Genomic DNA, 14,495 nt, shown 5'->3' with positions numbered 1-14,495 from the left:
ACACACTAATCTTACAACACACACACACACACACCATTTCCCTCGGAGCTTAATGAAGAAGTGACGAACAAAAGACAATATTTACATAATCACTGAAACATATGATGAGAAACTACAGCACTGTTGATCACTAGTTTTTGTTTTTTCTTTTTAACCGTTGTGTTCTCCAACACGTGAAGTCTGTGTAAACCCTTATCAAAGTAAAATCACAAATGTGGTGCGTTACTATAGTAGTTGCTCAAGTCATGGTTTCAGTTCCCATGGACAGACCGGATCAGAAATGACCTCGGGTCATACATTCGTACTATAGATCAACAACTACTGTCTCATTAATGTCTCATTTTATTCTCCAAAGGAGCTTTATAGAAACAGCAGAGAAAGAGACAGAGTTAACACTGTCCAACCTGTGAGAGTGAGTATAAAGTCTTCCTCTATGACAGTAGTCGTCAATAAGATCTGAAATCTGCTCTAAACTCTCCAGAACAGAGACATGAAGCTCTTCTGACCCGATGTGAAGCAGGCAGGTGTGTGTTTCTCACCACAGATCATCATCTGTCACTTAATAGGAACATTTTGCGCATGCAATTGCATGACTAACAGAAAACAGTGCACTTTTAAGCAGCTGAGTCTTCTCTCCTTCTAATGGAGATTTTCCAGCGTCACATTCATCGCTGTCTGTGGTGAAGGAAGATTTGTGCCAGCAACACACTTAGACACACAAACACTGTTTACTGCAATTTTCCTTTGCAATGTGAAATGTGTAATTTTACACAGTGGTAATTTCAAGACCTTCAGACTAACCACTCCCAAAATGACTCAGTCCCTGCAGTTCATGTTAAGACATCTTGAAATTCATGCTTGTCCATCACATTATTACTTTTGTATACGGGCCATTCTACAGAATTGGTGCAAACTGCCGTCCGACAACCAAAAAACACATTTAAAAAGCATTTAAGTATTCAAATTTTAGATGTTTACTAAGATCCTTCTATTATCTATTGAATCCCACAATAATATTTAAAATATAAGTAAGCTTAATATGTATAAAATCATAATTTATTCGGTACTTTCAATTGGGAGGTGGCTGTCCCGAACCCTAACCCCTAAATTTCAACTTGTGAAAATTATATTGAATTTTTTCCCCCCAATTTTTTCCATTGTTGTTTTTAAAAATATCGTTTTGATTTCATTTAGAAAGTAAAGTAAAAAAAACCCCACATTTATTTTATATTTTATTTTTAAATCATGAAACTTTATTTTAAAAAATGTGTCCCGCATTTTCATGTCACTACCGAAACAGTGTGTGTTTTAGTCCATTGGCTGAGACTGATTTTAAACACACACCTACATTTTTATCAGGAAATATTCCTGTCCCTCCCTCTCTCTCTCTCTCTCTCTCTCTCTCTCTCTCTCTCTCTCTCTCTCTCTCTCTCACCAAAAACCTTTTTTCTGCAATTAAGGAAACTTTTTTGGGGTTAATTCCATCAAATTTAGTTTTTATGTGTGCACCACTGTTCAGAACTGTGCTAGGTAAGCATGTGCTGGCTATCATCTTTGAAATAGGCTCAAAAGTATCTAAAATTGTCACTACCGAAACAGTTATGACCGAAACATGCCATCATTTTCGTTTTGATAGTGACAAAAGGGAACACATAATCATTTATTTGGGGGAAATAAACAACATTTTTGTACAGTTATGATGAAAATCATTAGTATCTTATGTTTTAGTAGTGTTTTATTATGCGAGTTAAAATTCTGTAATGTGATGTGGTCACTACCGAAAATGTGCCGTCACGACCGAAACATGGATGTTTGGTCTAAAATAAAGTATACTGAATTATCAACTAAGATGTTATTATAGTGTTTGATTCAATGTATATTCAAACTAATGAATCCTTAACTTTGAAATCTGTATGATTAACTTAATGTCTTTTACAAAGAAAGATTGGGTTCAAAATACAACAAATCTTATAAATTACACTTGAAATATTGTTAAAATTGTAATTTACCTGTGAAAACTTTTTGAATAGGTAATATAATATATTTTCAATTTGAAAATATGAATAGGTCAATATAAGCCTTCTTATTAAATTATTTATTATTGTGTTGCGGTTATGACAAATTTGGGGAGAGGAAAAATATGCAGAGATCAGGGTTATTATTGTTAACTGAAACTAAAAGCATCAAAAAAACATCTTTGTTACTTGAAATAAAATAAACCATAAAAAACTTAAGTTAATATTATGTAAACACAATTTCTCAGTTTCATTTATCTTGATAGGCTACTAAAATAACCAAAACTGAAATAAAAACTATTTAGACCTACTTTTGACTACTACAAAATGTGAACGTACTCGATGAATCTTTTGTCCCTCTAGTGGTGAAAAAACAAAACTGCATGTATTTTGCAGAAGAACATTGTTGTGGTTGTGGTTGTGCTTCGGCTCTGTGCGGATTAATATGATTCTCCTGCTGATCATAAAACATTCACTGCTAGAGATATAACCAGTTTAGATGAAAGATCTCAAGCTGAAGAGTTACTGTAGTTTTACTCATTAATAAACTCCAGCACAACAACCATAATGAGATGATCTTCACAACAGATAATGCTTTACAGTGAACTCTCTGACAGTTTATCTGTTATATGTTATCTTACTGACCTTATCTTATGTGTTATCTTACTTACTTTTAATGTTGTAAAAGCGACGTGTAATAAAACACGTCGCTTTTACAACATCTCAAACCCCTCAATTCTCCATCTCCTAAAGCCAAGCCGATGTTGATTCTTGTTTTATTACGAGCTCGGTCTCGTTCTCTTTTCTCCAGCAGACTCTCCTCTGTTCACACACACACACACACACACACACACACACACACACACACACACACAGACACAGAGGATCTGATGTTGATTCTTGTTTTATTACGAGCTCGGTCTCGTTCTCTTTTCTCCAACAGACTCTCCTCTGTTCACACACACACACACACACGCACACACACACACACACACACACATACACACACACTATAGTAACCTAATTACGGATTTGACGAGACACATGTACGCAATTTCCCTGTGAAAACCATCCTGTCAGGTTGAAATATAAACACTTATAATAAGCTTACCGTAGTGAATCAGGGTAAGACATACACATGTTTCGGAAGAGGGTTGATGATGTATTGACTCATTATTTATTTATTTTTTGATTTTGAACCAAAAAAGTTACATAGTGTACCTTAAAAAAATATATATATTTTTTTTTTTAAAAAGTAATACAAATAGGCTAGTAATAAAATAACACTGGCAGATATTCTCCACTGGTTTTATAAGATCTACATAACAACGTGTGAATGTCAGATCAGCACTGGTAGATGTGTTTAACGTTTCAACAATCACACATTATCTGATGTGTTCTCAGTCCACAGGTCTGCTGGCAGAACAGTATATGTTCAGCATGCTGATTATATTACTGACAGCAGGAATGATGTGAGGAGTGATTGATGTGTGTGATATAACACAGAGCTTGAACTGATGAGTGATGTCACTTCCTGCCGTGGCTGTCAGTCAGTGCAGGCCTAAAGACAAAGACACAGTGTAAATGTAGAATATGGGTTTACGTTCTCAGCCATAAACCTTTTCACTGCTATCATCAATTTAAAATCCCTCCTGAATATAATGAGATCTGCATCTAACCTCCTCTTTTATATGCGCTTATTTGCACGGAATGATTAATATTAATGAAGGCATTTAAAGCTCATGCATAAAAAATTAGCTCCTAAACTGGGTCAGCCTCCTTTCATTGGAAAAACTGGACGCCTGAGCCACTGAACAGGCTAATATCTCTCTGTCAGGGCATTGAAACGCAGATCTTTCTTGCAGATGCAAATACAAAAATGATATTTGCTGTCGTCTCCAGTTCAACTACCGCTTCTGAGAACCCCGGAAATGTGAAAAGGGTCCATTTGTTTATTTCACACACATAAGCTGACAAATAAGGTCACAGTTTGTCATACAGATAGTTATTTATTTAAAAACACATAATAAGTAGTGCCTATGAATATGTAATATTGCACATTATCCAACATTCAGATAAAAATAATAATAAAGCCAACTAAACTAAACAAGAAACAAAACGACTGTTCTGAGGAGTTGTGGACATCAGTCTGCCTTTATTGTCCTTTTTTAATCATATGTTGAAGAATTGCTGATTCACAGCGCCACCTAGTGTTCACTCACAGAAGTGCTTAAAACCAAAGATGCTTTCTTTGAGGATCAACAACCTCCTTCACAACTATTCATTGTTATACAATTAAAGAAATGAAATAAATAAAAATTAAGTATAACATATTTAAAAAATCATAAACATTTATTCAAGGACAATAACTCTAGATATAGCTTTTGTTTAATTAAGTTATATTGCAATAGAAAACACAACCTACATCAAATAACGAATGTCAGATATGCACTGCAACTGTCCGGTTATGTGTCAAAAGTGAAGGTGTACTTACAGTAGTTTTGTTATTGGTTTAAAGACGATGTATATTTTTAGACCTGACCTCTGGTTTCGATCATGTGCTCTTCCAGCTGTAGATTCAGAAGCGCATTGATGGCCTTCCTCAGATGCCATTTACTGATACACAAATCTCTGTCGGGCAAAGGTCAATGCAAGAGTCACATAAACAATGATCACTCAAATGTATCCTTCTCTAAAAATACAAACTTTGAGAGCATAAATAACCTTGTTTCGCTGCATGGGGTAAAACGAGTAACATCGGAATCGAATAAAGATAAGTGCATTATACAATAACTTGCCAAGTCAGCTTGTGCATTACATGATCACTTTAATGTCTATTGCACATATCACACCTGGAAAAGATGTTAGACACAACAGAAAAAATGTACAAAACCTCATTGGATAATTGGTAACACTTTTATCAGGCTTTGGGTGTTTGATTAGGTCTGATACTGTAAAGTGATTTGCTATGGATGGACAATTCTATGTTTGTTTGATTTTTAGAGTTATATGTTATTTATGTAGGCCTATTGCACTTTGGTTCGTTTTTTTTTTTTTGGTTTTGAAAGTGCTTTATAAATGAAATCTGAGATTACCATTAACATTAATGCAATATGAGCAATATATATTTTTACAACATTTATTAACTTTTGTTAAACCACAATTGTTCAGTGTTTGTGTTAGTTCACCGTGCGTTAGCAGATACAAGTTTTGATTTTAAAGAGTGTATTAGTAAATGTTGAAATTAACGTTGCCGTATGGCTCATTGTTAGTTCATGTTAACTAATGTTAACAAATGGAACCTTACTGTAAAGTGTTGCCATATAATCCAAATAAATGTTTAGTGTAAAACTCATGCAAGACAATCAGTCACACACAACAAGACCGACTCAAAGAGATGTTAATGAATAGCGCTCGCGGACGAGCTCTGAGTTCTAAAGGAATTGAAAGAATGTGCATGAAGTTTGTTCTATTTTTGAAGAGACAATTAAAGACAAAAGTCTCCTGCAGTAATAACACTGAAGCGATCTGCTAATTGTTCTTGGGTGGTAGTCAGTCCTGAAATTAGAGCCATTTTAAACGAGTAGTTCACTTAAGAATTACAATTTCCTAATAATTTACTCTCCCCCACGTCATCCAAGATGTTCATGTCTTTCTTTCTTCATTTGAAAAGAAATGAAGGTTTTTGAGGAAAACATTCCAGAATTTTTCTCCATATAGTGACTTCAATGGGGTCCAACGGGATGAAGGTCCAAATGTGAGTCTCGACACGATCCCAGACGAGGAATAAGAGTCTTAACTAGACAAACCAGCAGCCATTTTATAATAAAAAAATTAAATAAAATGTTTATACTTATATATACTTTTTAACCACAATGCTCGTCTTGCACGAGCTCTGCGATGCATTACGTAATCAGGCTGACGGTAACCTGAAAATGTAGGGTAGTGTGAAAAACTCCATCTCATTTTCTCCAACTTCAAAATCGTCTGACATTGTTGTTTTAGCTTTTATTTATTATTATTTTTGTAAATGGCGTTTGACTTAGTCTTTGCACGTTGGTTTTGTAAACACTAGGTTGGTATTTCCCGCATGTCACGCGTGACCTTTCAACGGGATTACGTATCGCAGAGCTAGTGCAACACGAGCATTTGTGGTTCAAAAGTATAGAAATGTTTATTTTTTTTAAAATAATTGTCCGATGGATTGTCTAGATAAGACTCTTATTCCTCGGCTGGGATCATGTCGAGACTTTGAAGCTGCACTGAAACTCACATTTGGACCTTCAACCCGTTGGACCCCATTGAAGTCACTATATGGAGAAAAATCCTGGAATAATTTCCTCAAAAACCTTCATTTCTTTTCGACTGAAGAAAGAAAGACATGAACATCTTGGATGACGTGGGGGAGAGTGAATTAACAGGACATTTAAATTCTGAAGTGAACTAATCCTTTAATGATAACTTCCAACTTTGCATGCTTGTGCAAAAGCGTGGCTCTATAAGAGATCCTTCAGATGATGTGTAAGTTTATATCTCAATGCAACGAGGTGAGAGTCAAACGAAATGCACCAAACTATCTTCACACTCTCTAGGCACCGTTAATTTATACGTCTGGCAGGTCAGTTTATAATCACATCCAGCATTATTGTCCCAGTACTCGGATCCTGTGACCCGGAAGCGGATGGCGAACTGCAGCACGGCTCCAGGAGTCATGATGAACGGAGGGACAGGCAGGTGAAAACGAAACACATCAGACTCCGGATCAGACCCGTCTCTGTGGACTGTGGAGATCCAGCTCGCTTTACTCTCCGCACGGCTCTTCCAGTCTGTGAACGAGTAGACCACCGTCACCTCTTTCTCATACGCCAGATTCAGCACCTGCACAGTTCCTATAATCCCCAGCTCGGAGTAAAACATCTGCTCCAGGGAAACTCTCTGCTGGATCAAGCGCTCGAGGAATCCAGACTCGGCACTTATATTATCAGGGAAGGCCGGTTGGAAGTAAGGAAGCTCCAGCTCCAGCTTTTTCCTGGATGCGAGCTCAGAACTGGCCATAAGTCTTGTGATGACGTGGACCGGCACTCGCGGATCCTCGCTGGCCTTGAAGAACTTCACATCTTCCAGCTCGAGCCCTAGGGAGTCCACGAAGCGGACCTGCATGTTCCTGCACGAGTGCGCGTCTGTGGAGGACGAGAGGGATCTCGCACGTCTCCTCATGATGGGCTTCGGCTCCGGCTCGCAGGACGGCCTGCGACGGCCCACGGGACACTGAGCAGGACCTGGGTTTGGGCTCGGGGGTCGTATTGCCACCGGGGTCCTGTGTGGAAGTGAGTTGGAGATGTTCGGAAGGTGAAAGCTCTTGACAGGTCTTAATGTTTCATTAAAAACGCTTGTGAACTGCAAGGCAGGTCCAGATCCATGCGGATGAGACTCCATTCTCACTGTGCTTACTATGAGCAAAAGGAGAATATGTAAGAAGATATGCAATACACAAATTATGTAGTTTCACGTATAAGTCACAGGTGAAAATATATGAGTGTTTCTGTACTTGCCAAGTAGCAGCTTTCCGGAACGTAAATATTTTTTAGGCATTTTTGCAAACTATTGACCACTCTTTTTTAACAACTATAAAGTGTACAAATACAGAATTGTTTTATCATTTCAATTTTCAGTTACACTTTATTTGAAGATGTCTTAACAGTGTAATTATACATTTAAGTACTGAGTAATATTAACTTAAAGCTGCAGTCTGTAGTTTTTCCTCTTTGTCGCCATCTCTGTTCGAAATCTGCAATTGCAGTTATTCGCGGAATTATCAACATTACGTGGGTTGTGTACGGTGTGGATACTGACATTCGCAATCACAGATTATACTTTTGGAAGTATGACCAACATAAGAATTTACAACACCAGAAAATGTCCTCTGAACAAGTAAGTAACATCCACTTTTGTTTTGACCAACTAAGGGGAAAATCGCAGAAGATTTGCAGTAAATCGCGCAGATTAAATCTATCAATTGCTTCCCAGCAAGCAATTTCAAGTCATTTCACCGTCTAGGTTAACTATAGACCTGATATAGTCCAGCTATGAGTAACACACTTCTAACCAAAATAACCTTAAATTTGGTTACATGTTGTTTTTGCCAAAATAATGGCAAACTTTATGTTAATGTAAAGACAAGACATTCAGAATTATTTTTTTTCCAACTTTGCCATAAAGTGTCTAAATCCTTTTTGGACACACTAGCCTAATAATTTCTTCATTATGCTATATTCACCTAGCCTAGAAATCTAGACGCACGCTAGCGGCAGCAAAAGTGCCCCCGTGTCACCAAGCTTGGCCCCCCCTCTGGCCCCCCTAAATTTGGAATTGTAAAATCACACCAAACAACTGCGCATTTTATCAGTTGCGGCGCCTTCATCTATAGGCTACACTGCAGCACGACGTATATTCACATCAAATGTTAACGCAGAGGAACGGGACACTGCAGTTCACAAAAGTTCATCATTTGCATGTGCTTTAAAGGAACACTCCACCGTTTTTTGAAATAGGGCTTATTCACATTCTTTCATACATTTAGATAGGTGGGTAAATGCATTTTTGTCTCAGTGCATGCATTGTTTTAGTTTGACAAGGTCGGCGCTAGCTTAGCTTAGCACAATGAATGGAATCCTTTGTTGCCAGCTAGCATGTCCTGAGTAAAAGTGATCAAAAAAAAAAAAAAAAACCCACGTAATTACTTCTTGTGGCCTGCGTATTCACAACGAGTACAAATAGCGATGCAGATTTCTTAGGCAGATATTAACTTGGGACTATATTATGGGGAAGCACAGGCGAAGCACGGCTACTTAGGCGAAGCACAGCTACTTGGGCGCAGAGATATCACGCAACACATGAAATCCCACGACTTCCGTCAACATACCGGTGTGAATAGTAGCTGCCTGGCTATTTTCCCTACAGTACATGAATGGCGATGAACATGGCTGATTTTGTGTGAGCCAGAACTATACCTATATACAAGAGTTTACAGAAAATGAGTGGAAATAGAACGACAGGCGGAGGTTGCGATCGCTCAACAGCCCGAGGACGTGAGGATGAGAGCCAGCACGAACTGGTGGTGTGAATGTGGGGGAATATGCCGACTGAAATAGAGTGTCTGTGCTGTGGCGAGTGGGACAAGTTACTGCCATCGATAACCAGGCTCAACGTGTCAGATCAAGATGAGCGTGCCCGCAGTTGTGTCACAGCTACCGAGGATTTCACGGCGCTGATCCATCCGGCAGTACTCGATTTTTTTTTCCGGTGTGATAAAGTGAACTGGAAAAAACGCCCCACGCCGAATGGACCAAATGGACAGCTGTCCACAGAGTAAGTGATTATTTTAAACATGACACATGTATAGTAAACTGCTTGTAGCCTTCTCCTCATAGTAGTTATACTAAAACTCCTGAGCCTAACTCGGTGAGAGAAATATAGCTAACTTAGCCCTCAGTCATTTCATTTTACAGGTAACGATAACAGCGGTTTTTATTTTAGTTTGGTTGTTCATGCTAAACAGGTTGAATTCAACATGAGGTTATACTAGAGGAGGCTAACGTTATTTGAACCGTAGTCTATATAACGTTACAGCTTCTCAGCATCTATCTTACAACCGAATAAAGACACAGATTAACATAAGGAAGAGTAATAAAAGACAACTTACATGTGCACTTTGTTCTGCCTGTGCTTTGAAAATAGATGGGATGGGGACAGCCGTATGTTTCAGACGTAGTACCGTCTTTCTAGGCCCATATTCCATTTTTTCAAAGTAACTTAGTCCTCCGGTGCAAAATGCTCTTTGCAAACACGATACTGTTTGATTTTGTAAAGAGGCATTGAAGTACAGATCTCCAGAGCAGCTAGCCATTTATTTCTCAGTTCCACATTCGATGGAATTCTGTGAAACATTACATTCGTGTATGTCCTTTGCTTGTTCTCACAACCTTTTGCTACGCAGATAATTACCATGTTTGCTGTAACTTCTCAAAAAAAACAATCCAAAAGCGAAGACACTCGGTGCAGATCACGCGTGTTGTTCTTCTGTGTTTTGACTCCTTGCACACCGGTAAGTCGTGGGATTTCATGTGTTGCGTAATATGTCTGCGCCCAAGTAGCAGTGCTTCGCCTAAGTAGCCGTGCTTCGCCTGTGCTTCCCCATAATATAGTCCCAAGTCAGTATCTGCCTAAGAAATCGCCTAGTGTTAATCTTCATCGCTATTTGTACTCGTTGTGAATAGGCTGGCCACAAGAAGTAATTACGTGGTTTTTTTTGTTTTTTTTATCACTTTTACTCAGTCCATGCTAGCTGGCAACAAAGGATTCCATTCATTGTGCTAAGCTAAGCTAGCGCCGACCCTGTCAAACTAAAACAATGCATGCACTGAGACAAAAATGCATTTACCCACCTATCTAAATGTATGAAAGAATATGAATAAGCCCTATTTCAAAAAACGGTGGAGTGTTCCTTTAAAGCCTTGCCGGTTAAACATGTCATTCGCTGCTGATGCGCTGTTCAAATATGCACTTTACTAAACGCGTACACTCGACGCGCACATGCACTAAAAGCCTGTTACTGGACTAAGTTATCTTTTGAGTCTTATATTGCGCTAATACTGTCAAATACAGACAATGTTTACATAAACAAAGTTGGTTATGTCTAAAGTGAAAGCAAACAGAGAAAATTAATTAAAATCTGCTTGTCATATGCGTGTATATTAGACGCGTCGCGTGCAGTTCTTAAAGAGACAGTAGCCCTAATAATAAACATGCTGCCGCTTGTCCTTAAAGAGATAATTCACCCAAAACCAAACAGTTGCTTGTCCCCATTGACTTCCATACATAGTAGGAAAAAAATATACTCTGGAAGTCACAGGGGTACATCAACTGTTTGGTTACTCACATTCTTTCAAATAACGTTTATTTTCAACAGAAGAAAGAAACTTATTCAGGTTTAAAACAACTTAAGAGAGTAAATTATGACTTTTTTGGGGGAGAACTATCCCTTTAATATTAATAAAACAACAAAACACACAGAGGAAATCATTCACTGCTCTTGACTGAGAACTTTAAGTCTGTTGTGTTTTATTTTCATATTTGTTTATTTAATTACTTTCTTCAATTCTACTGTTAAATACACCTATAGCTGAAAAAATAAAGCACTGTGATCTGCACATTTATTTAAAGCACATTTATTTCATTTGTATATTAAGTTGTGTATGTGTAATATGTATCTCTGTTCTTAATTTTTAATAACAAAGAAAATAGTGACAAAGATTTTTATCTTCGCCACTTTGGCCTAAATGTCTGCCATTCTTTTTTATTTTATATTTTGTTACCTATATTTTGTTACCTATAAGGCTTTGTTTTTAAAATAGGGACATTAGTTTGGCTGTAATGCTCAGTCACATGCAAAATAGAAAAAACAACATGAAAAAAGAATCGTGATAAAATCGTGATTTTCCTGAAAAAAAAAGAAAATTGTGATATGATATTATTGCCATATCGCCCACCCCAGGTGTAAAAAAGTGCCTAGATGTGCTTAGATGCTAAAAATGTGTTATTATTGATCATTATATCACACTACAATTAAACATAATGAAACATTCATTTGAATTGAAATTGTTTTATTAGCTTAGCTAATATAATTTATTAGCTTTTGCTAGAGATTGCAGTCATGCATGACATGGTGAAAAATTACTTGAAATAATACTGAAAATAGGTTAAGATAAATGTTAAAGGTGTGCCCCCTAAAAGCACAAGTGGCCCCTGCCTGGCCCCCCAGTTACTGTGGTCTAGAACCGCCACTGTGGTTGTAGCGCTGTCCTATTGCATGCCGAGCGAATTTGAAAGACAGCCGTTTATCCCGCCCCTCAGATTGAGCCCTGACAATGGTGAGTTGCCAGACCTAACATCTTGATGTAGGTCTGGCTTGCCAGGCTAATGTTCACCTAATACTAAAGCCTAAAAACATAAACGAGTAACACGTAACGCTTAGGGGAGAGCGGGGCACAACCTAACACTTTTTGACTATCTCAGTTTGTGTAAATTCACTTGGGGTTCAGAGTTTTGTTTTGTTTTTTCAACATTAATTTCACAGTCTAGTACAATTATGTGGTTTTGTTTCATTAATACAGTGTATACTTTTTTCTTGATTTACCCCGAAAGAATGGAAGTGAAATGTGACAACATGCCCCATAGGTCTGTAACATGACCACCATATGACAGATTAAAATGTTATCTGATCTAATAAAAAAATATACAAGACAAACTAAAATATTTTGTCAATAAAATCCAATTATTAACTTTTTCATATAAAATATTGCAATTTTTGCAAAATCGTAATAAAGTAATTTTTTAGTGGCAACAAACACACCACAAAACACAACTATAGGCTACAGCATAGTTCAAAACATAGGCTAATAATAATGAATAATTTCTGAATATTGACTCTCAGGGCCCTATCTTACACCCGGCGCAATGCAGTGCCAGGCACAATGCAAATGTTTTTTGCTAGTTTCAGCCTGACGCAGTTTTCATTTTCAAGTCCTGCACCACGTTGTTTAAATAGCAAATGCATTTGCGCCCATTTGTGGGCCCATGGGCTGCTGGTCTGAAAAAGAGGTGTGTTCTGGGCATTGTTGGCACGTTGCTATTTTGAGGAACTGAAATAGACTGAGCCATTGACCAACTGAAACCTGGTCTAAAGTCAATGGTGCAATATTTAATTTTTTGTTATTTAAAGAGCGCGTTAGTAATGTGCGCGTCCACAACGCGCGTACACTCTGCTTATTAAACACACAGGGACGCACAACAGCACACAAACATGCCACATATTTTAAATAAAAGGATTACATTGTAAAATATTATTATTGTGTACATAAAGATATGGTGGAATCCGGCTTGTCCCGTAGATGGTCTGCTTGCGCACTTTTACCTCGCGCACGAGCAGATCCGTTTGCGCTCTGGAGACGGCTTCGGTCTTTTCACTATCAAATTCCGTAATGTAAATAGCGAATCTGCCATGGCGCGAGCGCAGCTGGCATTTAAAGGGAATGGGAGATGAGACTCTGATTGGTTTAACGCACGTAAATCCCCAAACACACCCATTACTCATTAAGAGAATAGGGACATCCCTTTTAGACCATGCGCCAGGAGCGCCGATAATTTTTCCCATCGTTAAACTAGCAAAAGTGTATTCGGACACGCCCTAAGTGAACTTGCGCCCTGCGCTTTAGACCATGATCGTTAAAAATATGGCCCTCAGTCTTTATTCACCTTTTTCCTCAATAGCAATCATAAAAGTATGGAATAGCCTATAATATCATAGTTCTAATGGGGCACATTGTAACACAGTGTGACAACATGCCCCACCAGCACAACTGGGATTTAAACCCGGCTAGTGTCTTCTGCTGGTTATATCTGCATTAAATAACTTCTGTATCTTAACAGTTAAATAACAAGATTAAAATAATATCAGATTTGTCTGATTTTAAATACAAAAATACTGAGATGAAAAATTAACTTCAGTAAGAAATGTACTTGTACTTGCTATGCTTAAATAAATGTTCAGTGATATCTTCCAGACATATTTTTAATTTTGACGCATTTGTTTTTTTTCTATATAGTGTTGATATGGCAACTAGTAAATATACACTAAGTTTCATCATGCTAGCATGTATGGAAAGTTTTAAAACCATGTGTGTTACAACGAGCCTACTTCTGATTTAGGCTAATAAGCAAAGTTGACAGGTCTCTTATAGGTATATATATATATATATATATATATATATATATATATATATATATATATATATATAATCAAGATGTTCAGTGTAAATCTCTAGATCTGGCAACAGATTCTTACCTCAATTACGGCAACTTTACGAAGAACGACCTCGGAAAGATTAATAAACACATATAATTTTAAGGTGGAAAAGACCTCTGCACTCAGAGTGTCTGTAATAATATACGCAGAGATCAAGCGCCTATGACATTTAACTGATCTCATAGGAGGAGTAGTCGAAACACACCAACGATTATTATTAGACTGTAGCCTACATGAGATTCTCACGTCCTGCATGTAGCCTATATAAACAATGCATAGCGTCGATCTCCATTCACGAGAACTAGAACTATATGGTCAATATCGCGCTTCGGGTTGTATTTTTGTCGCGTCGCTCGTTTACAGTCCACATATTTACAGTATCATGTAGACTACAGCGACCCTGAGCCTGTGACACTGTAACTACATTTCCCACACAACAATGCGCCCTTCAGCATCCTCACATCTGGGAAACACGCCTGCGTAAATCCTCATTCACAGGATTCAGACTATTAACCGCATATCGATTAGATCAGTGCACGAGACAGAATCGAGAACGCCTAATCTCACCGATGAATCTCATTACACACAGGCTCAGGCTGATCCGGTGTTGTGCTGAA

General features: G+C 37.8%; 1 protein-coding gene across 3 annotated transcripts; it reads right to left on the bottom strand.

The window, feature by feature from the left end:
* Positions 1-3,290: 3,290 nt before the first annotated feature.
* On the bottom strand, positions 3,291-14,056 carry ppp1r3db (protein phosphatase 1, regulatory subunit 3Db). Of its 3 annotated transcripts, none has more exons than XR_014604411.1 (3): positions 13,918-14,056; positions 4,510-7,465; positions 3,291-3,576 (listed from the first exon to the last, which is right to left on the bottom strand). XR_014604411.1 is itself a non-coding variant. In XM_084101987.1 (2 exons), exon 2 carries the CDS (start codon positions 7,449-7,451, stop codon positions 6,570-6,572), a length of 882 nt encoding a protein of 293 aa, XP_083958113.1. In that variant the 5' UTR covers positions 7,452-7,465; positions 13,918-14,056; the 3' UTR covers positions 3,980-6,569. The 3 variants fall into 3 exon arrangements, 1 of the variants encoding a protein (XP_083958113.1); XR_014604412.1 differs by having other exon boundaries at positions 4,558-7,465; XM_084101987.1 differs by lacking the exon at positions 3,291-3,576 and having other exon boundaries at positions 3,980-7,465.
* Positions 14,057-14,495: the final 439 nt, after the last annotated feature.

Source organism: Abramis brama, assembly GCF_963993115.1.
Source record: "Abramis brama genome assembly, chromosome: 23".
Classification (NCBI taxonomy): domain Eukaryota; kingdom Metazoa; phylum Chordata; class Actinopteri; order Cypriniformes; family Leuciscidae; genus Abramis; species Abramis brama.
The sequence above is the reverse complement of the archived record's forward strand: the minus strand, read 5'-3'. Positions and strand labels throughout refer to the sequence as shown.